The sequence below is a fragment of the Balaenoptera acutorostrata genome, chromosome 2 (assembly GCF_949987535.1).
Source record: "Balaenoptera acutorostrata chromosome 2, mBalAcu1.1, whole genome shotgun sequence".
NCBI classification, from domain to species: Eukaryota; Metazoa; Chordata; class Mammalia; order Artiodactyla; family Balaenopteridae; genus Balaenoptera; species Balaenoptera acutorostrata.
The window spans coordinates 154,060,440-154,087,096 of NC_080065.1; the positions used below are offsets into that span (position 1 = coordinate 154,060,440).

Here is a 26,657-nt window from a genome sequence, read left to right on the forward strand (position 1 = left end):
ATTATGAACTCACAGGATGAAATACCTCTAATATATCCATTGAAGTTATTATCTTTCCTAATAGTCAAATTGTCTCATCTTTGGTCATTGGAAGCTTCTTCAAGCTGATTCCCAAATTCTTTTGACATGGCCCTAGTAGATTTTATTTCCTTCCTTGCTATCTGGTGTGATAAAATCGCCTGGTCTTCTATTGTTCATTTCTTGCTCCAGCCGTTTCTTCAAGGAGCCCTGATTCCTTGTAATGAGAAATAATATTTCAAGGCCACAAACCAGGCACTAGCACTTCTCTTTGCTACTGAGTTGGTCATTGTTTCTTGGAATTTTCAGAGGACAAGCCAGTACATACATGTTTTTTTTTTAAAGATACAATGTATCTTTCCTTCATTTCAACACTCCTATATCTCAGGATTTAAAAGAAGCTGCAGAGAATCCCCAAAGGTGACACACATAGTTAAGAATTTAATGTAGAAGGAACAGCCATAATAACAATGCCTCATGTTTCTAAAGCGGCGTTCCAATTAAAAATGTGTGGCATCTCGGCGTTTTGTCTCCTCTATCCTCACGACATCTCTCTGAGAAACTGAGGCTTCACTTGCTCTGTTTTACACACGGGAGAGATGGAGCCATGAGGAAGTGTGAGCTGGAACAGAATTGGGACTAAAATCCTTCTTCTCCCACCCCTCTCTCCTATTTGTCCATGTGGCAAATGCAGGATTTTTATAGTTTTTGGATTCTGTTCCCCACTGAATTGCCACATAATTGGCAGGCTGTGTCCCCATGCCTGCCTCACTTGGAACTCTCTGGAATCCTCAGTGAATGTACAAAGTGCCTCAGCTAACACAAGCTGTTGCCTCCAGAATCTCCTTATAAATGAGCCACAAAGCTTCCATAGGTCTTTCTCCTAGTGAGTGAAAATAAATAACGCAAAATAATAGCGAATGCAGGCCGTGAACAGCAGGCTGAGGGAAACGGTCTCCTGTCCGTCTCTAAAGGAGCGTTGTATTCAGTTTCTAAATGATTCATCTCTTCCCTCCCCATCACTGGGGTCATTTTTGAAAACCAACTGTTCATTGGAAAGGTCTTTCCATCCCCACAGACTACTACTGTGTAAAGTTTCAAGGTTGAGTTCAGCTTGAAATTTGAATTTAATATTGTATGGAATCACAAGGAGAAAAGCAATCAGCCTGCCTCGAGTGAGTTTTTTGAGCTGAATCTGTATTACCGTGAGCACAAGTTTCTCATTCCTGCTGGAGGGCTCTGGAGTAATCAAGTAAACTCTCTCATCTCCCACTCTGCCCCACCCCCTTTTATCTTTCAGTGTCTGTCGGGTTTGAATATGAGACCTGCCCCAGTCTCATCCTGTGGGAGAAAAGGACAGCCCTCCTTCAGGGATTTGAGCTGGACCCTTCCAACCTCGGGGGCTGGTCCCTGGACAAACATCACATCCTCAACGTTAAAAGTGGTATGTGAGCACATTTCCTTTTCCCAAATACGGCCTAGTCTTGCCTCTGGAACCTTCTCTCCAGCCTTGACATTTAAGTGGTAGCCCCCTCCCCTTCCCGCAGCTCTTTTTCATCAAATGACCAAAATACTCGTAGGTTTTACCACCTTCTCCTTTTAAATGTCAAGGAATGTTGAGCTGGTTTTTCCAGACCATCCACCTTAGTGTACCTCACAATTCTTCTTCAGTGATCTCTACAAATGTTATCTTACCCCGTACCACGGCCTTGGGGTTTACCTATCCTATTACAGCTCTCTCAGCATCATGAGGAAGTTGGGGAGCTCCCCAAAGTTGCCATTTCCTACTGTTTCTCTTCCCTCTGTCACTTCCCCTCATCCTCAGTAAGCCGATAGAAGTGTCCTCCCCAGAGGGCTGCAGTAACTGCCCCCATTTACTGCCCCTGCCCCAGGAATCCTACACAAGGGCACTGGGGAGAACCAGTTCCTGACCCAGCAGCCCGCCATCATCACCAGCATCATGGGCAACGGCCGCCGCCGGAGCATTTCCTGTCCCAGCTGCAATGGCCTTGCTGAAGGCAACAAGCTGCTAGCCCCAGTAGCTCTGGCTGTTGGAGTCGATGGGAGCCTCTTCGTTGGTGACTTCAATTACATCCGGCGCATCTTTCCCTCCCGAAACGTGACCAGCATCTTGGAGTTACGGTAAGTGACTGCACAGAAAACCTTCTTTTGCCCTATTGCTCCCACTGCTACAAAACTTCCCTGGGTAAATGGTGGCCGCATGTGGGGTTCTTCAGAGAATACAGATTCTGCGTGATGGGCTGAGGTTTAAAACCTAGGCCTGGAATCAGATAAGGACTAGGGGAAATGCTTTGTGTATCTATAAAACACTGCATGTGTATTTAGTACAGTTGTCGACACCTGCCTTACGGCAAAGGAGAATGCCTTCAGTCATGGTGCTGGGGGTGGGACCTGGGTCGCCGTATTGTATAAAACCTTCACATGTGAATCTGATACATACCAAATAGTGAAAGGACCACTACTTTAAGCTGATGGTCCATTTCACGGGTTTCTAAAGTGGCACTTCTTAAAAATACAGATTCCTGGAGCCCACCCCCGGAGGCACTGGTTCAGTAAGTCTAGAGAAGGGCCAAGGCATCTTTTCTCTTTGACAGGCTCTGTAGAAGATTCTGATGCACGTCAAAGTTTAAGAACCTCTAACATTCATTTATTAATTCAGACATTTATATTGAGCACCTCTATGTGCTAGCTCTCTATGAATTTTCTGGATCTGTGCACACTTACTAGGATCTGACTTAGAAGTACTGCATAGGCCTTGCTAGGTAACTTCTGGCCACCCCTTGGGAGATTCCTCCTGGCCATTGCTAGCTACTGAGTCTGAAGTCCAGGTCTCTGTGCTGGACAAAAGCTCTTTGAAGCTCTCTTTTCAGGAAAGTTGATTCCAGGCCTTCAAACCTAGAGAGGGATCTGTAAGTAGAGGGAGAAATGCAGTCTATAAATAAGGGAAATAATTCATTCAACAAGGCACATATACTATGTGCAGAACTGTCTGGTGAAGGGAAAAAAACAAAACAAAACAAAACAAACAGGGGAACAAGCAAAGCCTCAATTGTGCTTGTGGTCTGATAGGGAACTTCAAACTAAATCATGTGGACAAATTAAAAAATTTTCAAGAAGCACTAAATGCCATAAGGAAACTCTAACGGGGTAACAAATAGGAACCGTGGTGGTGGGAAGGAGGGAGAAGGAAGCTTTGTAAGATAAAGTAGTCAGAGAAACCTCTCATACTAGGTGATATTTGAGGTGGGACCTGAATGATGAGATCAGCCACGTGAAGACCTGGGGAAGAGTATCCCAGGCAGAGAAAAGTTATGCAAAAGCCCTGATATCAACAAATAGCCTGCTTACTTAAGGGACTGATGCAAGTCCAGTATGGACTTCTGAGAGTGTCTCAGAGTGGGGCAGAGAGGTAGATAGGGGACCAGTGCTTCAGGATCTGAATGACCATGTTGACATGTGTGAATCGTATTCTGCTTTTAAATTTATTTTATTGAAGTATAGTTGATTTACTGTGTTGTGTTAATTTCTGCTGTACAGCAAAGTGATTCCGTTGTACATACATATGCATTCTTTTTCATTTTCTTTTCCATTATGTAATGCACAGCCATTGGAATTTGAAGTAGGAAGGGGGGTAGAGCTGACATGATCTGATTTGCATTTTTTAAAGAGGACTCTGGCTATTGGGTGAAGAATGGACTGTCGGGGTGTAAGACTACAGGGGAGCTGTAGCAATTGTCCAGGATTTGGGTGATGGTGAGATGGACTAGGGTGGTAGCGGGGGAGATGGGGAGCTTCCAATTGGGATATATTTTCGAAGTAAATCTGATAGGAATTGTGTTTATAGGGTGTAAAAAAAAATGAGGGAAAAAAAGAGAGAGGAGAGAAGAATCAAGGGTGATGCTAGGATTTTGACCTGAGCAGCCAAATGGGCGGTGGCGTTTTCTGAGGCAGCTTCAGCTGCCAAGTGAAGGACTTAGAAGAAGTCACAGGCTGCACCTACATTTTGTGTCTCTGAGGCCCCTCCTGGGGGAGAGATTAGTTCTCTGACCACCAGAAAGTGATGCTGAGTGTTCTGAGGAGCTGAGACTGTGCCGGGCACTGGGAGGGGTAAAAGGAGAGAAGAAAACCCAGCCCCACCCAAGAAGGTTCCAGCCTCAGTGATCAGTGATCCAGGAGGTGTTTACCAAGCATTAGGGTGGGTCAGGCCCATGCTGAGCTCTGAGGGTCCAAAAGGGGATGAAACCCAGGCTCAAAGAGCACCCATTCGAGGGTGAGAGATGGAGACCTGGGCAAGGAAAGGCAATTCAAGCTGAGTGTTCTAGAAGAGCCAACAACCAACCATCATGGAAACACAGAGGGTGGGAGGCCATGGGGTAGAGTAAGAGGGTGTAATCACCGAATGGCGAACAGTGAGAGCAAGAAGGGTGCAAAGTGGAAGAGGCTGGATAATCCTCAGGCTGTCAGAATGACAATCAGACAAGCCACCCTCCTAGAGCTCCCCAACTAGGTCCCTTTCCCAATATGTTTACTTCCTTTTTTACCCTAGTAAAGCATCTTCTTTGTAGGCATCCTCTGGGCAGTGGAGAGCCGTGAAAGCAGGCAGGGAAGGGGGAGGAGCTAGCGCTGGGCTTTTCCATGAGGGCTGTGTGATTTCCTCTGGCATTTGTCACCCTCCACATCTGGCCCTTGCTTCTTTGTCACCTCTCTTCCTGCTCAGAGCCACATCAGCCCTTGCCTGCCCATCCCCGCCTCCACACCTTGACTCACTCTACTTAAAATACCTTCTCTACCTCATCTCCCTCATCAGTTCCATCTTTAAGACTGGGCTCTTCCATGAAGCCCAGTCTCACCAGCAGAAATAATTCTCTCCCTCCCCTGGGCCACTTAACTCTAATTTTCCACAAAGGTGACACCATTGACTGCCTTGTTTTTTAGCTATTTCTGCAAGTCTATAGGGCCCCAGGGTGTGAACTTCTGTAGAGCCGGCACCTTTGACATCTTTGCCTCTTGATGCCCAGAGCGGTGCCTGGCCCACAGGAGGGGGTCAAGACATGTTGCTTGAGTTAAAGGGGACAAAGACCAGCATCCACCCTTTGGTTGGAGTTTGTCCCGGATTCCACGTCTCTGAAGTTGCAGGGGCCACAACATCAATGGCACAAGCTAAGGGCCCACGTGGTGACACTGAGGACAGCTGCGGAGAAGTGTAACTGTCAATTTCCCTTCACGGCTGTGTGATTTTTTTTTTTTTTCCTTTTTAACCGCCTTTGGACTTGCTCTTGTTTTATCAGCCAGGTATCCAGGCGATTAGAAGTTAAGCTTTAACAAGAACACTGGTTTGATTCTTCTTTTCTTCCCACTACATACCTGAAAACAAAGGGATGTCAATCCCCTCTCTTCAAAACAGTAACCAGCAAAGGGCGGGGAGGTGGGGGGGCGTGGGCGGGCAGGGAGAGACCTGTCGTGCTTCTGTCTTTTCTCCATTGTGAGTTGGCAGCTGAATGATCCAGTTTCGGGAGTCGGTGCCCATCCCTGTCTCACTTACCCAACCCAGAGCTGAGCCTCCGAACCCGAATTTTATTTAAATGTTCGCTCTCCTTCTTCCTTGCTTCTTCCTTTGCCTGTCCAAAACATGCAGGGGCAGAGTTCTATGTGCTTGAAAAACTTCTGATGGTAGAAGAAGCCTTATTCCTAGGTAAACCGGTTATCACCTGCCAGCTCCAATTCCACGGGCATTCAAAACATTTTCAACACCCACCTCCCCAGAAAGCCTGATACCCCACCTCTAGGAGCCCATTTCCCGTCTCATAACTATCACCCTCTTCAGATGGTCCTTGGAAAACCCAGGCCCTGGGGGGTAGAGTAAATCTGTCAGTCACTCACATCTTAGGGTGAACTTCGGTCAGCGAAAAAGCTTTCCTTTCTCCCCCATTTGAGACTATCTCAAGACCTGAACCCCAGTGTGAGGCAGTAAATGATAACGGACAGGACAGTGTCTCTCTGCCTTTTCTTAACTTGGCCCCTTTCCATAAACATAAGAATCTCACACTTTCCTTCATGTTTGAAATTCTAATTTTTTTTTCATTTTCCCATTATAAAATTATATTATATTATGATATGAATTACACTTTCTTTCCAACTAAAACACTTCCGCATGCTGAGATTCTGATGGTGGTATTGGGGTAGGTCAGCAGCATCATTGCACCAGGGAGGATGTTTAGGGGAGGGAATGGTCCAGCCCAGATGTGTGAGTGCTAGAGAGGGAAGAGACGTGAGAAAAGTGGGAGCCTAGGAAGGCGGGCAAGGGCAGCAGAAATTGAAAGTAAGCTCCACCAAAGGCCAGCTTTGCCTGAGAGTACAGCTCCAACAGACCCTGCTTTATGCCAACGTAGAAAGTTAGGGAGGAGAATGAGATTGTAGTCAGAGAGGCATGCTTTCTCTGTGAGGTCAGGGTATAAACATGGAGGTCAGGAAACAAAATATAACACAGCACCTACCCAGAGTAACAATGACAACAATATTTCCGTAAAATTTTGGACAGTTCTTGGCACTGTGTTCAAAGCTCTTTCACCAAGGAGGTACCCAGGTTTCACGGGGCCTGAATCTTACGCAATTTTGGAATGAAACTATTATTTAGGATAAGAAAAGAAACCAAAACAAACTGCAAATTTTGAAAGTCTGACAATTAGTGCAAACATCACAAAATCCAGACAACCTAAAATTTGTTGTTAGTTAACTATTAACACTTCCATGATATATGACTTCTCCGTTGAGCACTCCACTTTCTGTAATGATGCTAGGTGAGTTGGCACAACAAGGCAGGAGGATTCCTGAAAGCCGTGAGTACCAGAATGGCTAGCAACCATCTAAAAGATGGTAGAAGGACCATGTATGAGCCGCATAAGCACATCCGCCTAAAACTGAACTACATGTATCTCAACTCACTTCTCCTTAGTTAGAACTAAAACATACAAACAAAAACTGTGGCAGCTCCAACTCCACCCTGTTCTGTGGCACAGAGGGATAGAATTGAAATGAAAAGAGACAACAGTCTCAACTTATTGCAGCTCTGCGATTCTGAGCAGGACGTGAGGGGATTGGAACTCATCCAAGGCAGGGTCTGGCAGCGCTAAGGGAAGCAGCCTATTCCTTCCTCCACTCAAGAACCCATTTTTCCAACCCTTACTCTCTCCAGGGCTCTCTACTAAGAATCAGCCGTATGGAAATGAGTCAGTCATGTCCAGATTTACTTACTCACTTCTGTTCACGATGAAGCTAGGAAGACAAGCACACACACATAAATCACAAGACAGCCTGCTGAGAGCTCCCTGAGACAAGCGGAGAAGGCTTGGAGAGACCCTGAAGGCTTTGCAGGGGAGTCATTGAGACTCCACAGTGTGAAGAGCTAATCCATCTCAATTCTCGAATCTGAGACACCACTTTTTCCTCAAAGGGTTGGTTTCTTTGAGGCCATGGATGCAAAGCCTAGGCCTGTCCCTTGTAAGTAGGGCACCTATGCTCTTCTGTTGGGTTGGCCCAAAAGTTCATTTGGCTTTAAGAAAAATAAAAGATCTTTTTCATTTTCACCAAGAACTTTATTGATCAAAGGATTCATTAACTGAACGAACATTTTGGCCAACCCAATACATAGACTGACTCACTGGTGCTCTTATTTGGGTTTGTTGCCTGCTAAACACCCACTCTGCTAATGGCCTTGGTCTGGAATAGCGGTGACCTCAGCCTTTCTCCAAAGTTCAGATCTACATGGTCATTCGGACTGTGCAGTCTCAGTGACTTAGTCCCCCCCTGCCTTCTCCTTCCCCCAACACAGATATTATATTAATCAACTTAAAGCAGATGTTCTTAGCAAAGAAGTAGGTCAGGTCAGCAGACCCAAATCCCAACCAGTCTTTTCACAAAATCTTGACTAAAAAAAAAGTGGAATTGATATTGCAATAATTAAGAGCCAAATATGACTACCACTGGTGGCAGATAACATTTCACTTTCATTAAGCAATATAAAATAGATGCGAGAATTCCTGGCTGCCACCCTGACACGCCAGGCTTTGCAGAATGAATCTTAAATTGCACTATGTCAGTCAGAGCTCAAGAGTTATCAGCATCATTTAATTAACTTTTTTTTTTTTTTGCAAAAACTAACATGTTGGAATAAAATATAAAAATGTAATCCCTGTGCAAACCCACCACTAATGATGGCCCCCGGCAGAGACCTGAGCTGCACCCAGGCAGGAATCAGGGCATTAAACCCTCTTTGTTCCTTCCCTGAAGCCTACTCCCTTAGCTAGAAGGGAAAGAGGGGTCAGGGGTTTCTTCCACGTTGGCCTAGGTGTGGGGAGCACTTCTCTATTTAAGGCCCTAGCCTCTCTCCTCTTCTCCTTAATGCTCTTAAAATTCAGCCACTCTCCTGTTGAAACTGACGTGTATTTTTATTCTTAAAAGAAAACAGAAGCAACACTTTGACTAGTTTTCCAAAAAAGAATGTTAACTGGAGTCTTTGGCTCCAATTATGAGAGGATGGTATCGCCTGTGAGTTTCACTGATGGGTGTTATCTGTAAGAAAGAATGCATACTTGGGGGCCCACGCGTGCGAGGGGGATGGGCAGAGGGGAGGGGGCAAGGAGCAGAGCGAGGAAATGGTTGAGACTCTCAGGGTTCAACAGGGTGTTTGGCAAATGCAATTGGCTGTGGGCAGGGCCGCTCTCTCTCGGGTGGTACAGACTCTGTAATGCACCAATGGCAAGTAGGTGGTACAGGCGTCACCACACCCAAGGCGGATGTTCCAAAGGCATCACAGCACTCTTGATGGCTGAGCTTGAATTTGGCTTCAGGATCCTTTCACTCCCGCCCTCCCAGCAGCCATTACCAGTCGATAGGTGTTGGCACTCAAGAGGTAACCTGTGTGCCATCCCTTCATCAGCCTGTTTCACCTGTTGCCACCTGTGTCACGTGATGCCACATTGCTGGTCAGAGAATTCAGGCGTTCTTGTCTAGATTCTCCAATGGCCGGGAGGAATCCAGCGTCAGGGGAGCTTCCCAAATAATTGTGCTGGGAGCTGTCAGCTAGAAGGGAAAAAAAAAGAAAAAAGAGTGCCTTTTGGGGGGCCCCATTATTCAAGAAACGAAAATGTTATGTTTGCTTTATTATCAGTTCTTCCGCTAACTGTTTGTTCTTTTTCCTTCTGTTTTCTTTCTCTAAAGAAATAAAGAGTTTAAACATAGGTAAGATGAAGAAGTCTTTCCCGTATAATTTGATATGGTTCGTTTGCTTCCTTGTGTTTGCTTTTTGTTTTGTGCTTTCTTGTGTAATGTTGTATATTTTTATGTACCAAATATAGTAACTTCTTTATGTGCTAATTGTGTGTGGTGGATATGATAAGCTTTAGCAATTATGAAATTCAGTCAAAAAGGAACCAAATAAGCTGACAGTAATTAGAATTTCCGGAAGATGCAAGTGTGAGGTAATGAACCCTCAGCAAGCTTTCATCCCGACCGCTCAGTGCGGTCCATAATTGGGCTAAACAGTTGAGGCAAACTTCTGGCTTTTGTAAGTGCTGGACTGGGTTCACAAAAGCTTTAATGAACTGGAAACGGGTCAAAAACTCATTTTCAAACTCCTTAATGATTTTTTTTTCCCCTGAATATATGGTCACTTTAAAAAAGAAAAAAACAAAAACAAAAACAAGTTAATTGCCAATCTGCTGGTCAGAATGAATCCAACAGTCAGGTGCATTGGAAATTGTCTTGGAATTCAATCACTTTTAAGTATTATGAAGGGTGTGGACCGAGTACTTTTTGTCTAAGTAGGCTTTGTCATTCAACTGCTCTGAGATTATCACCTAAACCATATTGGTCCAATTCACATATATGTGCGTGTTGCTCTGGGGAGCTTCCTGTTACAACGTTAGGAAAACTCCAGGTTGCACTAAAATAGAAGAAAAGTGACCTTCTTTTTATTTGGAAGAGGAGGAAAAAAAACAAAGCAATGTATTTTAATACTCAAGGGAATCCTTCTCTTCACTCCTTGAAATGAATGAAATGTTGGCAGAGGCTCCTGCGTGATGTTAGGTCAAAATTAGACAAAGAATAAAGTTGTACAAGATCATCAAAGTCAGTGCAAAAGCCACGCGTAGGAGTCCTCTGCCTCCTCCATCTCAGGCACGCCCAAATTGGCTGGTTTTAGACACCCGCAATGGGCCAAATTTTTTAAAAAGCAGCAGTGCCCCGGAAGGACACCCCCTTCAAACGTCCAGACTCCATCTGACCTTTGCCGTAGCCCCAGTGTGAAAGCATGGCCGTCCATCTCGCTGAGCTCCTCTGCAAGAATGTTGATGGAAATGAGTTATGAGGCCATGGGGAAGAATGGGCTCCCAGCAAGAACTGACCCCGCCCCCTCAACTGGCTGCTCTTCTGCCAGAGATTTTGAAAAGCCTCCTTGAATTGGGCTCCCTAGAAAGTCCAGAATTAATTATCTTGCTCACAGACAGGCACAGATGTGCAATGCCCTGATTCTTCTGATGATGGCAGCAGCTCCTGTGTGGTCAGCAACAAAGTACAGCGTCTAATTAGAAAATGGCATGAATTTTTTCCCTTTCTGCCCTAATTTGTTTTGCATGTATGGATAGTCTCTCAAGACTTAGTAGCCAAAAAAAGAAGACGAAGGAAGGAAGGAAAGGAACCCAGGTAGCCTACTCTTCCCAGACCTGTTATCTAGGCTGGAATTTTAGAAAGACCTTGACTTCTAGTTGGTATGTCTTAATAGCAACCTGAGGAGAGGCTGGAATTAAAGACGGTCTCGACGCACAAACTGTTCCTAAAAATGGCTTCCTTGTTCTTTTCTTCCTTGACTCAGGGAAGAACCCAAATGGTGGTGTTTTCATTAGTAATTTACCAGCTACTGTCTACAGGACAGATGTATCCAACACTACCATCGCCCTCACCTTCCCTTCACCTTTCCCAGCTCCTCTCTTCCCATAATTCTAAACTACAGTTGAAAAATAACTGAAAAAAAAAAGACCTGTGCTCGTTTTAGGCATGTGGCACCAAAACCTAGTCTCCCACACTAGGACAGAGAGGCGTCTGCTGCTTGCATCCTAGGGGCAGTGATACTGATCACCGATGTGGGAATAGCACGAGTACCCATTCTGGTCTCAACCTCCAGCCAGTGACAGACACTGCAGAGGGATGAAAATGTAGGGTTTGAGCCAAAAGGGACACGAGTGATGCTCTGATTTGACTTCTTTAATACCCCAATAAGGAATCTAGGACCCATCGTGGCCAAAAGACTTCCCTAGGTTCGCCAGCTGGGTCCAAGTTGAGTTTAGAGTTTCCTGTGTCTTAGTCCTGAGCCAAGTTTACAGATCTTACCCTGTCCTCGTCAGCAACACATAGGACAGCTGGACGCACGGCAGAGAAAGAGATCCAGGTCTCTGAGGCTTCACGCTCTCCTAATTCATTTCCCCCACCCTGAGGTATCTCTCTCCTAGTGTGTCTTAGGTCCTGGCAGATCCTGGGCTGTGCCTGTGACCTCACTGTTTTACCCAAGATTTGAAAACTACATCTCCTTCCTTTACAGTTCAGATTCTGGACATGATATCGGCAAGATATCACATGTCATCATACAAGATACCAACTTTGTTCATATCCACACCGAGGAACAGTAGAGAAGATCACGAAGTTAGGAAAACTCCAGGTTGCCCCAGTATTCATGATCTAGTACCTTGGAGGCACTGAGGAAGCATAGATTAAAAAGAGGACATTGTCCCGTGGAAGTGTTCCTCAGCCCCACTTGCGAACATAGTAAACCCATGGGGGAAAGAAAGGAGGCTGGCAACCACAAAACACAAACACAAAAGCAGTATCAGAGTGAGATCTTGCGCAACAGCTAAATGAAGCAATGGTATTCTAGCATGAAGGGAAGTGATGAATTCTCTGATAGCGTGAGGAGCTTAAGTCCAATTAGAAGCAGCTAAGAGCCATGATACGTTAGAACACTAACTTATTACGTTAGATTCTTTCCAGTTCACTAAAGTGGAAAGGCAGCGGAGGTGGGTAGAGTCTTGCTGGGATTTCTGTCATCTCTTTGACCCAGGAGGCCAGCTGCATAGCCCCTTCTCATTCCTCTGTGTGCTTCTTCTCCTAAAGCAACAACCCAGCACACAAGTACTATCTGGCGGTGGACCCTGTGTCCGGCTCTCTCTACGTGTCTGACACCAACAGTCGGCGAATCTTCCGAGTCAAGTCTCTGAGCGGAGCTAAGGACCTGGCTGGGAATTCAGAAGTCGTGGCAGGGACGGGAGAGCAATGCTTGCCCTTCGACGAAGCCCGCTGCGGGGATGGAGGCAAGGCTGTGGATGCCACCCTGATGAGCCCTCGAGGTAAAGGCTGCAGAGGAAGAAAGCCCTTCCCCAAAGAGAGCTTGCCACACGCATGGCTCCCTCCCTGTTGGAACTGAACTAAGCCCAGGCAGTCCCAAACGCAGCTGCCCCTAGAATAATTTAACTCTGCTAGATGGCTTGGTGTGTGGGTGAAATGTTTCTTAAAGAAACCGGATTTATTTATTTGAAGTAAATTTCATCACCTGCAACTGTCTTTAGGCTACAAATGGAAAGTGGGGTGGATTGCTCCTGGAGATTGCTGGCTGCCGCCAGTCACAGAGAGTCAGAAGGAAATGTTCGCTCTCCGCGAGCCAGAGTGCCAGCTGTGTGGGCTGCAGACAGAACAGAGCCCGGTAGGAGGGCCTCCAACCACTCCGCAGCTGTTGTGTTAGATAATAGTGTACCTAAAGTCAAAAGCACAGTACCTGACATTTTGCAAATGCCCCATAATGGTAGCAATTAAGAACGGGTATCATTTCCAAGGGCCTGGATTTGGTGGGGGGTTGGGGGGGAGCGGTTCTTGGCCCTGATGGATCTCTGTTTGAAAAGGACTAACTGAAGGTTAAGGGCATGTTAAAAAAAAAAAAAAAAAGAAAGAAAGAAGGTTAAGGACCCGTCATTTGAAGGTCCAATTCTTGTTAGCATTTTTAGCTATGCTGAAAGCACACAGCAGCATGAAATAAGGGTGGGGAGCCTTGGGCTTGCGCACTGGGGTGAAAATGCAAAAGCAATAGAAGCTGCTGTCTGCCTCTTACCAAGGGAGTGCTAGGACCAGCATTCCCCCCGGAGTATCAATGGAGTCAAGGCTTCATTGGGAATACTTCCTGGAGGATATATGTTGACTTAGGAGTTTGTGACTGCAAGGGTCGTTGTTTCCCAGCCCTATTGTTGCAGTCAGTTGTGAAGGGTATTCAAGTAATTTACTACCAATAATTTTTTAAGCAGTGAACTTGGGAAATAACATCTTTTCTAAAAAGAGCAGATGCAAAATGATCTCCCCATTCCCTCATTTGCAGCCTCAGTTCATTTACAGCCCAAGCTTCGTTCTTTGGCTGCGTGGTGAAGCAGCCAGCGCCCCAGGAATTAGGCAGATCTAGCACAGTGCCCCTGAGAAAGGGTATCACCTTAAAAGATTGAGAGCCGCAGCTCTCAGTGTGCTACTCCAGTCAGGTCCCTAATCCAAGAAGGTAATGCCCGGTAGGGCATCCCTACCCGCAACCCCATCCTACCAGCCCTGCTCTTTGCCAAGAGACGCATTCCCACTGTTTTTGTCTTGCTCAGGTATTGCAGTTGACAAGAACGGGCTCATGTACTTTGTCGACGCCACCATGATCCGCAAGGTTGACCAGAATGGAATCATCTCCACCTTGCTGGGCTCCAATGACCTCACTGCGGTCCGGCCACTGAGCTGTGATTCCAGCATGGACGTGGCCCAGGTGGGACTCTCTCTCTCTCTCTCTCTCTCTCTCTCTCTCTCATTTCTCATCACTATGCCACACCTGGTTCTGGGCCTGAAGTTCTCACCTGGGGCCTGTTTGGGTTGAAAGTGCAGTGGGAGGAGGAGATATAGATACCGATCCCAGGTTTGTTTGCAGAAGGCTTAAGATGAACTAGACAGCAGGATGGAACGAGACATGTCAGATAGAAATGAGAGAGAAGTAGAAAAAGAGAATGGGAGAGGGAAATTCTGCTCAGAAGAGTGGAGCTGGTGACACACTCCAGCCGTGGCAGATTATAGGGTAGGAGTTACTGTGTAATTACCTTTCTTCTTCATCATTATCGCAGGTTTGAGAATGTACCATACAGTATTACGTGTCAATCAGAACTTCCCTGTTAATCTGAAATGATTGCATCCTCACTATATAAACCTTTACTTTGCGCAGTAGTGACTAAAGCAGATCCCCCAAGTGATGTTCCCCCAAGTGACAGTCTTTTAGTCCAGGTTCTTACCTGTTGGCAGAGAACAGAGGCTCACTCAAATGTACCACAGGAGAAACGGGACTTTATACTTCTTTTTTTAAATTTTTATTGAAGCATAGTTGATTTACAGAAACGGGACTTGAATATAAGGGTCTTCAAACAACCTGGAGTCTATGTTTACTCTTCCAAAAGGGCCTTTTCCACCCTCGGTCAACTTCATTAATTTCAGCTCAAGTTCCTCAACTAACGGACCACTAGTTACTGAGGTTTTCATTTCAGATTCTGCAGAGAAGGGATGTGTTTGGTCCAGTTCACTTTTTCAAGCAAACACTCAGGTTGTAGTTCGCTGGCCAGCCTGTGTATCGGCTGCCCTTGGGTCAGGGACACCTTCTAAACCGCGTAGCTCCTTGTCGTGAATCAGATAAAGATGCCTCCTCTAAATGAACCTAGCCTCCTCAGGCCCACAGCTTGGTGAGCGGAGTATGGGCTGCATTACACTAGCCCTCTGTGCTGTGAACCACCTGACTGTATGTGATGACTCTGACCCTGGTCCAGTTACCTGGGGCTGTCAAGAGCATCATGGATAGAGCTGGTGACCTACTCTAGCCACAGCAGGTGACGGAGCAGGAGATGTCTGTTCCAAGTTACTTCTTCGCTATCGCGCACACCCAGCACAGGCAATGAGCAAGTGGTTCCATGATGGGCGCGTCTCGTACAGTGTGTTAGTAAAAAAAAAAAAACAAAAAAAAACAGTAAGTCTTTTCTCCCAGTTGCATAAAATCAATAGAAGTGCCCTGCGCGGTTAAACACTGAGCACGTTAGAGGCTGTTCTTGAATTTAGTGCCATATCATCCACAGGTTCGGCTGGAATGGCCAACAGACCTTGCCATCAACCCCATGGACAACTCCCTGTATGTTCTAGAGAACAACGTCATCCTTCGCATCACCGAGAACCACCAAGTCAGCATCATTGCGGGACGCCCCATGCACTGCCAGGTTCCTGGCATTGACTACTCGCTCAGCAAACTAGCCATTCACTCTGCTCTGGAGTCCGCCAGTGCCATTGCCCTCTCTCACACTGGGGTCCTCTATATCACCGAGACAGACGAGAAGAAGATTAACCGTCTACGCCAGGTAACAACCAATGGGGAGATCTGCCTCTTAGCGGGGGCGGCCTCCGACTGCGACTGCAAAAACGATGTCAATTGCAACTGCTACTCAGGAGATGATGCCTACGCGACTGATGCCGTCTTGAACTCCCCGTCATCCTTAGCTGTAGCTCCCGATGGTACCATCTACGTCGCAGACCTTGGAAATATTCGGATCAGGGCGGTCAGCAAGAACAAGCCCGTTCTGAACGCTTTCAACCAGTATGAGGCTGCCTCCCCCGGAGAACAGGAGTTGTACGTCTTCAACGCCGATGGCATCCACCAGTACACTGTGAGCCTGGTGACGGGGGAGTACTTGTACAATTTCACGTATGGTGCCGACAATGATGTCACTGAGTTGATTGACAATAATGGAAATTCCCTGAAGATCCGTCGGGACAGCAGTGGCATGCCCCGCCACCTTCTCATGCCTGACCACCAGATCATCACTCTCACGGTGGGCACCAATGGAGGTCTCAAAGTCGTGTCCACGCAGAACTTGGAGCTTGGCCTCATGACCTACGATGGGAACACTGGCCTCCTAGCCACCAAGAGTGATGAAACCGGATGGACGACTTTCTATGAGTAAGTAGGTTTTTTATTTTTTATTTTATGGCTGTGTTGGGTCTTTGTTTCTGTGCGAGGGCTTTCTCTAGTTGTGGCAAGCGGGGGCCACTCTTCATCACGGTGCGCAGGCCTCTCACTATCGCGGCCTCTCTTGTTGCGGAGCACAGGCTCCAGATGCGCAGGCTCAGTAATTGTGGCTCACGGGCCCAGTTGCTCCACGGCATGTGGGATCCTCCCAGACCAGGGCTCGAACCCGTGTCCCCTGCATTGGCAGGCAGATTCTCAACCACTGCGCCACCAGGGAAGCCCAGTAAGTAGGTTTTTAAAGTGGTTCCTAAGAGTACTCACCCTACCCTCGCTGGCATCAGGACTGGCCGTCCGTGTAGCTTTTAGAAGTGTTTACTCGTGTTGTCTCCCTAACTTGAACGCCCCAGGATATTCCTGTCCCCTGACTCCTAAATGATTTGCACTATTGGGTGTCTGGTATTGAACATCGCCCCTACAAGAGTTGGGAATGCCTGTTGCCTGCTTGCCATTCCAATTTCAGGATATTGGACACGCACAGCGCCTGAGAGATCAAGTGTTGATTAACTTTGCTGATTATTCATGTTTGCCATGGGTGCGGAAATTAGAAACTAAAAGGCAAGATCCTGGTGGGGCTCCTGTAATTTGCCGATAGGTGCGGCAACACACTTGATTGCACAGACAGGTAGATAAGCTCTGAATTTCCTCTTTAGCAGAAGCAGATCAATACAGATAAAGTGCTAGGTATATTAAAAGATGTGAGAGCTGGGCATATTTCCCCTAACAATTATCTCATACTTGATAGTCCCGCTGTTTGTTTTCCCAAAAAGCTGTTTTCCCTCGCTCCTGCAGGCGGTTCTTGGTCCAGCTGCCTGCTGCTGCAGGTATTAACCAGTGGGATGCTGGCAGGAGGAAATTGCTAAGGCATGATTCGCTGGCTGAGACAGGGATGGAATTTCTAAGTATCTGGCTCTCCTTGTTGGTGAAGGATCCGGTTAACCACTCTATATTTGGAGTCGTTGCTTGCTTTCCGTCTAGCTGCTGCTGCCAGCTGAGAATTTAGTGAGTTGGCAAGGTGTTGTCACAGAAGGAAAGAGGGACGGGAGAGAACAGAAGACCTCGTTGTTGATCGGTTTTACTTTCAGGGATGTGCACTTCCTGTTTGCATTCCGAAGGGTTTGGGAGAATGTAAAGGAAGCTGTTGCCACCTCCTGGAAACTGGCTGCGCTGCAGAATTGCTTGCCCTTGCTCTCCTTCCTTCTTTGGGCCAAGCTGTCTTTCTCAGACTTCTGAAGCACCCTAATATCCTTCAGACACTGGGGCTTGATCACACTTTACCAGCCAGTGACTCTGTCCCTGAAGGCACCATCTAAGTGCCGTCTTTAGCTCTCACACCAAGTTAGGCTAAAGCTACTCTTTAACCCAAACGCCTCCTAGATTCTCATCTTCTCTTCTGGAAGTTGCACCTGAAGACCCAGTGCATTTCAGAGAGAATTGGTGTCACTCTCAGGGGGCCAGTCTGAAGTAGGCCTGACTTAAGAGGCTGTAGTAACAAAGTTCATTCAGACTGAGGTGCATCCTGAGACAGGACCTCTACCTGGGAGAGTATTTTCCAGAAGGGGCCCCTAGCTGAATGAAAACAAGGTTAAGGTTTTTGTTTTGTTTTTTTCTAATGTTCGTTCAGAAGTTACATGGAAGCATAATTTTTTTCTCTCTTGATATGAAGAGCTGCTTTTTTTTCCCATACGGTTGAGTTGGTAAATTGTCATACGTTCTCCATTGTAGGGGTTCAATGCGTATGGCTTTCTTGGCCTCCTAAAAAAGACGGTAATTTCTTTCTGTTTTGTGGTATTTTTTACACATGGTCAGCAAGTTGGTCGTTTAAAAATCAGAGACAGACTCTACTTCCCGTGGGGACCGCAGTAGCCTTAGCGAAAACTTTAGAGAAAGGAGTTAACAGAGTGATGGACAAAACCACACAGAGGCCTTGAGGCTCTTAGAAAACAATCTGTCCTTCAGTGAATGCTTGTAAGCACACCTTCCTTCTGCATAGTGCTTTATAGGTAGAGAAGCCTTGCGTCTGCCCACCTGTCACAACGACCTTCTAAGTACAGGTGTGATTATCCTCATTTTATGGATAAAGAAATTGAGGCTCAGAGACGTGAACCACCACCACCCTGTCACCCCGGCCCCCAAGGCCACACAGAGAGTCAGTGGTGCAGCAGGACTCAAATCCGGATCTCCAAGTCTCGCCTTCTTTGCGTGACACACCGGTGTCCTGAAGCGGGGCTGTGAGTAGAATTGGGAACTCCTGCCTGCCTTTGGATTCCAAAAGGGAACTCACCTGTCCCAAAAGTTGGGGGAAGATACAACCCCAAAAGACAAATTCCTCATTGACTCTGGGAGCGGGAGAGAAAGGTGAGGAAAAATAACCCTATTGAATTATCCTGGCCCTATTCGATGGTCAGTCGGTTTCAGAAAGTTCCAGGAAGCCCCAGCCTTGGAATTTAACTTTCCCCAGATGTAGGCCACTGGGTCCTGATAGAAGATGTAGCCTGGTCTGGGTACATCTCTGAGAGGACACAGGTTTTCACAGCCTTCCCCAGAAGACAGCACAGTATACCAGAAAGCTCCTGGATCTTGGAGTCAGGAAGACAAGGATATGAATGCCATATACTTACTTATTGACTTTGGACAAGTTACTTAACCTCTCTGAGCCTCAATGTCCATACATCTGTCAAGTGGGGATAATAATGCAAACCGTATAGGGGCACTGTGACAATTCACTGAGATGATATATTGATACTTTTAGAAATTAGCAAAGCACCTGGCATATAGAAATTCAAGGAAGGGTAGATGCTAATGGGATTGAGAGAAGCAACTGATTTATCACACCTCTATCTCCATCCCACCCCCCTCAGATTCCAAACAACCAATTGCATAGTGGATACAGGAGTCAGGTAGGTGGAGATTCATTTTGGAGAAGCAGAATTGAAGAATGCAGTTTTCACATTTGGTCTTTCCTTACTACTCCACTTTGAATTTATCCCGCTCTCTCCCCATGCCCCCATACTTCTGCCCCGCCCCCATCCCCTGCGGGGTAGAGCCTGCCTTAGTAAACCTGGGGCCCAGAGGAACAGAAAACACGTCACCCTCAAGGACAGGCCCTCCAGAAGAGAGAAACTGTAAAAGGCTATTCCAGTCCTGAGCAACTCCTCCCAACCAAGCAACTGGGGAAGGAGTGAATTATCGGATCAGAGGGAGGGAGGGAGGGATGGAAGTTGCCTTTCCATGGAGTAGGGTTCAAGAGTTACTTCCTAGAATAAGCGGGCACTGCAATTCAAGGGGCCTGGAATGGGTCCCTTTAACTGTTACCTTTCTCCCACCTCCTCTTTGTGTTGGAAACTGCCTCACGGAGAGCTCGGCAGGAATGGAGCAGACATGGGAATGCCTTCTGGAAGTTCTGTGGTGTCTGCTAAGTTCTCGGACTGGGAGGGAGTGGCCTGTATTCCTGACAGTCACAGGACTGTACTTAAAATTACAACCACCACTACACGTGCTCTCTCTTCTCCCGCCTTGATTTTAATCCTTTCCACTTGTCACCATCTGACATACTCTATATATTTGTATTTTTATTGGAGTATAGTTGCTTTACAATGTTGTGCTAGTTTCTGCTGTACAGCAAAGTGAATCAGCTATACGTATACATATATCCCCTCTTTTTTGGATTTCCTTCCCATTTAGGTCACCACAGAGCACTGAGTAGAGTTCCCTGTGCTATACAGTAGGTTCTCATTAGTTATCTCTTTTATACCTAGTAGCAATAGTGTGTAACATACACTATAGTTTAGACTTCAGTTTATTTTGACTCTCTCCATCTAGCTTGCACACATCATGATGGCGAGGATTTTCATCCATTTTGTTCCTAGCCGTGTCCCCAGAGCCTTGAACAGTGCCTGGCACATAGTAGGAACTCAGTGAATAGACGTTGAAGAAATGAGTCAGACGCAGCCTCCAGCCCCACATGAGTCAAGGCAGGACTGGTTCCACTGGGTCGCCGTGAGGTCCCATTACTGGAACTCGTAACTCCTTGCCAGGATGTGCAGACTTATTTGCAAAGAGACCTGAATCTGGAGATACTCCATGGGTATCGGAAGCAGAATCTTCCTTGAAAGTTAAAGATCTATTTTTCTCCCTCTCTCCCCTGAGAGTCTGGTCTCAACCCCAATCCGCCCTTCCCCAAAAGTAGAATCTCCAGTTCCTACTGTTTATCTCACAATGAAGCGCAGCAATCTATACGTTGTAGGTGTCCAGGTAATACAGTGGATTGGAATTAAATCACTGCCTAGGGCTCCTAGAATACACTCCTCACATTGTCCCTACTTGGCAGCAAGAGCTGGGGACACTAAGCACCCTATATCAATACACGTAGAATTGTTTAATTTTCTTATTTATTGAGGTAAAATTAACATATAACATTATATTAGTTTCAGGGGTACAACATAATGATTCAGTATTTGTATATATTGTGAAATGATCACCACAGTAAGTCTAGTTAACGTCTGTCACCATATAGTTACAAAAAATGTCTTACTTGTGATGAGAACTTTCAGGTTCCACTCTCTTAGCAACCTTCAGATAGGTAATACAGTATTATTAACTATAGTTACCGTGCTGTATATTACATCCCCATGACTTATTTATTTTATAACCGAAAATCTGTACCTTTTAAAATTTATTTTATTGACGTATAGGTGATTTACAACGTTGTGTTAATTTCTGCTGTACAGCAAAGTGATTCAGTTTTACATACATATATATATTCTTTTCGATTATGGTTTATCACAGGATATTGAATGTAGTTTCCCGGGCTATACAGTAGGACCTGTTGTTTATCCATCCTATATATAACAGTTTGCATCTGCTAATCCCAAACTCCCAATCCTTCCCTCCCTCACCCAACCTTCCCCTTGGCAACCACAAGTCTGTTCTCCAGGTCTACGAGTCTGTTTCTGTTTCATGGATAGGTCCATTTGTGTCATATTTTAGATTCCACATATAAGTGATATCATGTGGTCTTTCTGGCTTACTTCACTTAGTATGATAATCTCTAGTTCCATCCATGTTGCTGCAAATGGCATTATTTCATTCTTTTTTTATGGCCGAGTAGTATTCCACTGTATATATGTACCATATCTTCTTTATCCATTTCTCTGTCGATGGACATTTAGGTTGCTTCCGTGTTTTGGCTATTGTAAATCGTGCTGCTTTGAACATAGGGGTGCATGTATAGTTTTGTCCAGCTATACGCCCAGGAGTGGGATTGCTGGATCATATGGTAACTCTATTTTTAGTTTTTTGAGGAACCTCCGTACTGTTTTCCATAGTGGCTGCACCAATTTACATTCCCACCAACAGTGTAGGAGGGTTCCCTTTTCTCCACACGCATTCCAGCATTGATTGTTTGTAAATTTTTTGGTGATGGCCGTTCTGACTGACTGGTGTGAGGTGGTACCTCATTGGAGTTTTGATTTGTATTATTTCTCTAGTAATTAACGATGATGAGCATCTTTTTATGTACCTGTTGGCCATCTGTGGGTCTTCTTTGGGAAAATGTCTATACAGATCCTCTGCTTATTTTATAATCAAATTTTTGCATTTTTTGCTATTGAGTTGTATGAATTCTTTATATATTTTGGATATTCTTCCTTTATCAGATAGATAGATAGGTGATTTGCAAATATTTTCTCTCATTCAGTATCGTGCCTTATTTTTTGGATGATTTTCTTTGCTGGGCAAAAGCTTTTTAGCTGATATAATCCCACTTGTTGGTTTGTGCTTTTATTGCCTTTGCTTTTGTGTCAAATGCAAAACAAACAAACAAAAATCACGAACACTAATGTCACAGAGCTTACCGCCTATATTTACTTCTAGGAGTTTTATGGTTTCAGGTCTTACAGTCAAGTTTTTCATCCCTTTGGGTTAATTTTGTGAGTGGCATAAGATAGTGTTTCATTCTTTTCCATGTGGCTGTCCAGTTTTCCCAACACCACGTTTTGAAGAGACTGTCCTTTCCCCCATTGTATATTCTAGGCTCCTTTGTCATAAGTTAATTGACCATGTATGTGTGGGTTTATATCTGGGCTCTCGATTCTGTTCCATTGGTCTGTGTGGCTGTTTTTTATTCCAGTGCCACACCAGATGAAATCAGGGAGCCTGATGCCTCTGGCTTTGTTCTTTCTTAAGGTTACTTTGGCTAGTTGGATATCTGTGGTTCCGTACAAATTTTAGGAGTGTTTGTTTGTTCTATTTCTGTGAAGAATGCCATATAGGGAATTGCTTTGAGTAATATGGACAATTCTTCCAATCCATGAGCATGGCCTATCTTTTCATGTATTTGTGTAGTCTTTGAGTTCTTTCATCAGTGTCTTATAACAGTATACAGGCCTTTTGCCCCTTGGTTAACTTTATTCCTAGGTATTTTATTCTTTTTTTGATGCAATTATAAATGGTTTTTTAGAAATTTCTCTTTCTGGTAGCTTATTAGTGTATAGAAACACAACAGGTTTTATATATTGATTTTGTATCTTGCAGCTTTTAATGAATTTATTTATTCCAACAGATTTTTGGGTGAAGTTTTTAGGGTTTTCTCTATGTAATATGTTGTCATATACAAATAATGACTGACAGTTTAACTTCTGCCTTTCTAATTTGGATGCCTTTTTTCCCTTGCCTAATTGCTCTGGATAAGACTTCCAATACTATGTTGAATACAGTGGCATCCTTTGTCTTATTCCTGATCTTAGAGGAAAAGCTGTCTGTCAGTCAGTCAGCTTTTTACCATTGCATATGATGTTAGCTGTGGGCTTCTAGTATGTTGAGTTATGTTCCCTCTATACCCACGTCATTGAGAGTTTTTCTCGTAAATTTTGTCGAATTTTTTCTGCATCTATTCAGTTGATGATAATACGGTTTGTTCCTTCATTTTGTTAATGTGGTATTTCACATTGATTAATTTGCCAATGTGAACCATCCTTGCATTCCCTAGAATAAATTCCACTTAATTATGGTGTATGAGCCTTTTAATGTACTGTTGAATTCGGTTTGCTAATATTTTGTTTGTTTGTTGAGGATTCTTGCATTTATGTTTAGAGAGAGACATTGGCTTGTAATTTTCTTTTCTTGCAGTGTCCCTAGCTGGTTTTGGTATCAGGGTAATGCTGGCCTTGTAAAATGACTTTGGAGTGTTCCCTCCCCTTTATTTTTTGGAAAAGTTTGAAAAGAATTGGTATTAATTCTTCTTCTTTGAATGTTTAGCAGAATTCACCAGTGAAGCCGAGTGAGCCTGGACTTTTGTTTGTTTGGTGGGAGGTTTTTGATTCCTGATTCAATCTCCTTACTCGTAATTGGTCTGTTCAGATTTTATTTGTTCATTATTCAGTCCTCTTTAATTTGTGAAACACAAATTAAAGAAAGAGCATAAAGCTGAGCATAAAGTTGCTGTTCTCACTAACTAACTTGGGAAAGCATAATTAATTAAGTACCCCCTGCCTAAGGTGAAATGTATGTTTTCAGGTGTATCTATCAGTGGGTAGTGTGGGTAGTAGAAAAAAGCATCACCGTTTCTCAGGGCAGGCTGGAGTTTTGATGATTGTGACGAGGAGCCCCAGCGTGCTGCACCACCTGGCCACCCCACCTTCCCGTTTCTCTTTCTCTGGCACCATGAGTGAGTCTGTCCCTTGTGTGGTTCTGAGTGTTGGGGAAGCCTTCAGTCCCAGGAACTGTGTTTCTAACCAGTGTGTCTGTTCTCCAGCTATGACCACGAGGGCCGCCTAACCAATGTGACACGCCCCACCGGGGTGGTGACCAGCCTACACCGGGAAATGGAGAAATCCATCACCATTGACATTGAGAACTCCAACCGTGACGACGATGTCACTGTCATTACCAACCTGTCTTCTGTGGAGGCCTCCTACACAGTGGTACAAGGTAAGCCCCACCCCTCACACACCTCACCCCCAGACTCAGCCAAGGCCAGAGGTAGGTGTGAGTTACCAAGCCTGGGAGGACTTCCAGAGACCTCCCACCTCTCAGCTTGCTGTTTTAGTCCATAGCAAACTAACTCTACAAGAGGTCAGTCTTGTAGAAAAGGACTTAATCAGATGCAGGAGAATGTCATCGATACCAAACCAAATGGCTGGATATTTGGAAATGTCTACATATTTATGTGAAAACCTTCATCCCTCTGTACTCTGCCCCCACCTCTCCATCACCAGCACTCCCTACCAACCCAACACACACAGTTACCTTCTCAAAGGTGGTTTTAGTCTCTTGAGCCCACCTTTTTTTTGGTCCCATTCTGATTCTCCCTTTCTTCCAAGCGTTTGTGTGATGAGTGGGTTGTTTGTTACAGTCACAGAGCCTTTTAGCAGTCCCTTGCCAAGACCTCAAAGGTTTCTGACCACCTCGTGGTTACTCTTGCTGTTCGACATGACATACAGTCCAGGACAAGAGCACACAGACTGGCAAGAAAAGGAATTGCGCAGGTAATGAAGATATAATGTCAGTGGGCTAGCCCACTGGCCGAGGATAAACGTGTCCTCTCAGTAGATAAATGGTGTCATTGCTGGACTATTTATCCCACGACAGAGCCTGTTTCCATGACTCTGTTTCTGCTCTGCCAGATGATTAATGATGTAGATTTTGTCCTTCTGCACGATGGCTGCGGTCGTGACCGGTGCACACTACCCCAAAAGCCAGCGCCTCAGAGGCCAGGCCAGCTGGACTCCTCTGCCCAAATAATCAGGAAGCATCGTATCTATAAAAGGAGTCTCCGACTCACATTTCCTACCTGGAACTTTTCGATAAAGGAAAAGGTCAGAAGTCTGATTGACTAGCGTAGATTCCATTTGGGAAGACACACACGTACGTTATCAGCACCCACTGGCTCGGTCTCCCTCGTGCTAGTTGAGTCTCTTCAGAGTCCTCTGGAGTGGAGATGGCATCACGGTGGAGTCAGCAGCGAATGCATGAGGGGCAGGAAGGTTGCTTTTTCTCTTTGTTTTCTCAAAGAATCCTAGACTTGATTTGCAGTGGAGCTAACCTATGGTAGACCATCAGCCTCTAGATAGTAGGCGAAAGGAGAAAAAAAGATTTTTTTAAGTAGTTTTCCTTTATTTTGTTCCATTTAAGCTAAAATATATATGTTAAAGATCAGGGATTTGATTGACACGAATTGTGTAGGCAAGAGGCGTCTTTAAATGTACTATTCATAGTCTTCTGTGAGTAAAAGAAAAATATCACAGCATAATTATTTCTGGAGTGCCACATATTAATAATGTTTTTCTTTCTGTGGATCAGTGGCATCTCTGCTACTCACCTTAACATTGCGTCTGTGCTAATTGAAGGCAGCCTTACACTGACAGCTGCAAAGTACCATGGAAACCTATAAAAATAGGGGTTCTGTTCTCTCGTGACTAACAGAGTGGATAATTTATTTCCCTCTTCCCGCCCCCCACTTACATTTCTCCAGATCAAGTGCGGAACAGCTACCAGCTCTGCAACAACGGTACCCTGCGGGTGATGTACGCCAACGGGATGGGCGTCAGCTTCCACAGCGAGCCCCACGTCCTAGCGGGCACCATCACCCCCACCATTGGGCGCTGCAACATCTCTCTGCCCATGGAGAATGGCCTGAACTCCATCGAGTGGCGCCTAAGAAAGGAACAGATTAAAGGCAAAGTTACCATCTTTGGCAGGAAGCTCCGGGTAAGTCGTTCCACCCAACTTGTCGCCACAAAGTGGTAGGGGACACCCCCCTTTTCTCCAGAGCTGAGGCCATCTCCCACTTCCCAAGCCTCCATTGCGCCTTCCTCTCTTCCCTGGAAGAGACACGTGAGCCACATCCCGCTGGGACTTAGACCTCGGGGAGAACGTTCTGCATTTCCTAGGACTAGAAAAGCTGGGGACTTACCTTACGCTATAAGCAGAGATCCCTCTGGTCTTCTTTTCACACTCACTATCTTCTCTGTCAACTTTCACTGTTTGTTTGCCCAGCTCAACAAATGAATTGGTGCCCATGGCTACTGTGTGGTTTTGGTTTGCTAAATACTGAGTTTTATAATGTGCTGTTTACGCTCCAGGAGTGGACAGTCCAGTAGAATGTATAAACCTCAGGATAATCCGATGGGTTAAGTGAGAAGAGAGAGGAACATCCAGGGCTTGGTGAGATCACAGAGGAGGCGCTACTATCCAGCCTGCAGGCATCAGGGAAGGCTTCCTAAGAGGAAGTAACAAGCAAACTGCAGCAGGAAGTTTTAACCAACTCTAGCTTCCCCAGACTAGGTAACTTACCCACAAGTTACAACTTTAAAAACCAATATATAACATTTATTGAGGACTTCTTTTATGATAGGACTACGTTAAATGCTTTACTTGTATTATCTTACTTTCAAGAGCCCTGTGGGAGTAGGTGTTATTATCTCCCTTTTTCAGATGAGGAAACAGAGGCTCTGGGACACTAAATAACCGGTCCAAGGGTACAGCGGCTAGCAAACAAACAGCAAAG

At 45.4% G+C, this 26,657-nt stretch overlaps 1 protein-coding gene and 1 long non-coding RNA gene across 12 annotated transcripts in view; one reads left to right on the forward strand and one right to left on the reverse strand.

Moving 5' to 3' along the window:
- TENM2 (teneurin transmembrane protein 2) overlaps nucleotides 1–26,657 on the forward strand; it is a 1,017,264-nt gene that overhangs the window by 935,886 nt on the left and 54,721 nt on the right. For 10 of the 11 annotated variants that reach the window (XM_007171390.3, XM_007171391.3, XM_057541632.1 and 7 more), the window contains 8 exons: nucleotides 1,319–1,462; nucleotides 1,911–2,160; nucleotides 9,256–9,276; nucleotides 12,199–12,431; nucleotides 13,713–13,867; nucleotides 15,210–16,084; nucleotides 23,904–24,079; nucleotides 25,623–25,858. In XM_007171390.3, coding sequence (XP_007171452.2) covers nucleotides 1,319–1,462; nucleotides 1,911–2,160; nucleotides 9,256–9,276; nucleotides 12,199–12,431; nucleotides 13,713–13,867; nucleotides 15,210–16,084; nucleotides 23,904–24,079; nucleotides 25,623–25,858 — 2,090 coding nt within the window. The remainder of the gene's footprint in view (nucleotides 1–1,318; nucleotides 1,463–1,910; nucleotides 2,161–9,255; nucleotides 9,277–12,198; nucleotides 12,432–13,712; nucleotides 13,868–15,209; nucleotides 16,085–23,903; nucleotides 24,080–25,622; nucleotides 25,859–26,657) is intronic. The other variant, XM_057541638.1, reaches the window with a different exon arrangement.
- LOC130707392 (uncharacterized) lies at nucleotides 24,423–26,241 on the reverse strand. The gene is made up of 3 exons (XR_009007287.1): nucleotides 26,064–26,241; nucleotides 25,613–25,804; nucleotides 24,423–25,213 (listed from the first exon to the last, which is right to left on the reverse strand). It is a non-coding gene; the product is annotated as an uncharacterized LOC130707392 (long non-coding RNA).